Genomic DNA, 2,215 nt, shown 5'->3' on the forward strand with positions numbered 1-2,215 from the left:
GCGTTAATCGATTTCTCACGACGTGTTACCCCTATATCCGATAGAAAATTGACGAGTTTCGATGAAAAATTTCTGCTTAAAAGTTGGTGTGTGTGTGCTCTTCTCATTGCTGCTCTGTGCCCTTGCGCATTCGCGCTCACAAATGATATATCGACTGAATCCTACAAGACAGTTCAAACACAGAATGGAGCTATCACCGGCCACCGCGCACCGAATGCTAAAGATGTCTGGGAGTATTTAGGGATTCCCTATGCCCAGCCCCCATTAGGGAACCTACGATTTGCTGCACCCAAGAAATATAGTTTAAAAGGTTCTTACATGGCTGCAGATTATGTAAGTACCGGCGCAATATGAGATTCAACTGCAATCCAATGCTTTTTATGGAATTTTGTGAATAATTTGCTGCACAGGGATTGTAAGCAGTGATCATTGCAAAAAGAAGCCAACCCCTTTCCAACCATTCATAGTGACTGCCCGCAACAAGCTGCGACGCAGCCCAAGTTTCCGGGTTTCACTACACAGGCCGTTCGAATACTGAACTACTTCACCAGTGCTGCCGGTACACAGCGGAGTGAGGATTGCTTAAAACTGAACATTTGGGCGAAACCATCGATCAAGTCTGTGCACTCGGATAAACCGGTTTTGATCCTATTTCATGGAGGACGTGGGTTTTCAGTCTTTACAAAAACATGCAATCGTTTCCCGCTGACCTTGAGCAGGTTTTACTGGAGGTGGGTCAAACACGCCCTTTGCCAACGGTCAGCATCTTGCGAATGCAGAGGATATAGTTGTAGTCTCGGTCAACTATCATTTAAACGTCTTCGGTTTCCCTGGTGCACCAGGAGCCGATACCAATCTTGGGTTACAGGATCAGCGCCTTGCAGTCGAATGGCTTCAAGAGAACATCAGAGCATTTGGAGGAAACCCAAATCACATGGTCATTGCTGGACAATCGTCAGGCGGTGTTTCAGTGAATTGGTGGTCATATGCGTACGAGCAGAATCCCATTGCCCACGGCCTCATGTCCACTTCCGGAACCGTGTTCAGTTTCCCTTTGAAAAATTTCCAAAAGCAGAAAGACAACTGGAATAACCTCACCACTGCCGTCGGTTGCGCTTCCTCAAGCAATACTCTTGCTTGCATGCGTGGGTTACCATGGGAAACCATTTCCTTAGCTGTTGCAAAGATCCCAGTCAGTCCTGGAGGAAGCCTAGTGCGGTCTACTCCACCTTTCTACTTTGTTGTTGATGAGAAACTTGTGTTTAGCGATTACAACGCACTTGCTAAAGCCGGTAGCTTTGCCCGCCTACCCTATTTTCTCGGTCACAACAACAACGAGCAAGGATACTACGTGATCCCGGCATTTGCAGCTGGACGTAACATCACAGAGGCACAGGCTTCTCAATTCTTACTAGAATTTTTTGTCTGTCCTGTATCCTACGAAGCTAAGAATCTTGTCAATAACAGCATTCCAACCTTTGTGTACCGCTACTACGGCGACTGGGAAAATACCCGTCTTTACCCAACGAGCGGTGCTTATCACGGTTCTGAGTTGCATATGATCCTCGGAGGCTCAGAGGAGATTAGTGGACTTCCTGAGACCAAACCTCAGAAAGATACCATCAAGCTCTTCCAGAGAGCAGTAGCTGAATTCACCGCTGACCCTCAGAATGGTCTGATTGACAAGTTGCGCTGGCCACGATTCAATCCAACGGCTGAGACATGGGCTGAAATTTCTGTTGACAATCAACCGCGAATCAGCTTTGCCAAGGCAGAGAAGTATGACAAGACGTGCCCATTCATAATTATGGGAGCATTGTCTATTCAATGAAGATATCTTTCTTTTAGCAGTACATACGTACTTGTTGGCAATGATAAACGTACAACAATGAAGTAAACCTAACCCCATAGAACCCGTCGGAAAAGCGACTACATGTTGATGATCATACTTCAAGCTAAATTCATAACGTCGATTAATAAGAGACAATATTTTTAGACTTCAAAGCTTACTCGCGATTTATTGTAGGAGAAGCTTGCGGAAGATCTTAATCTAAGGGATGTTGCACACCTAATCTTATGTCAGCGATGTATTTTACATGTGAAAAATCCTTAACGTGTTTTACAAGCGAGCGGGCCACCCCACCAACTTTGCGCACCTCTTTACGTGTACAGCTCTACCACAACTAAATAAAACTCATATATATTAAGATAGTAG

The 2,215-nt window shown here is 45.3% G+C and overlaps 1 protein-coding gene across 1 annotated transcript; it reads left to right on the forward strand.

Annotated features, from left to right (window-relative positions):
* Positions 1-61: 61 nt before the first annotated feature.
* On the forward strand, positions 62-1,831 carry COCCADRAFT_42292 (uncharacterized protein; the record flags this gene model as incomplete). Its single annotated transcript, XM_007720820.1, has 5 exons — positions 62-86; positions 173-333; positions 411-415; positions 468-664; positions 720-1,831. The coding sequence occupies 5 exons, from the start codon at positions 62-64 to the stop codon at positions 1,829-1,831; spliced, it is 1,500 nt and encodes a 499-aa protein (XP_007719010.1).
* Positions 1,832-2,215: the final 384 nt, after the last annotated feature.

This window comes from Bipolaris zeicola, assembly GCF_000523435.1.
Source record: "Bipolaris zeicola 26-R-13 unplaced genomic scaffold scaffold_677, whole genome shotgun sequence".
Lineage (NCBI taxonomy): Eukaryota > Fungi > Ascomycota > Dothideomycetes > Pleosporales > Pleosporaceae > Bipolaris > Bipolaris zeicola.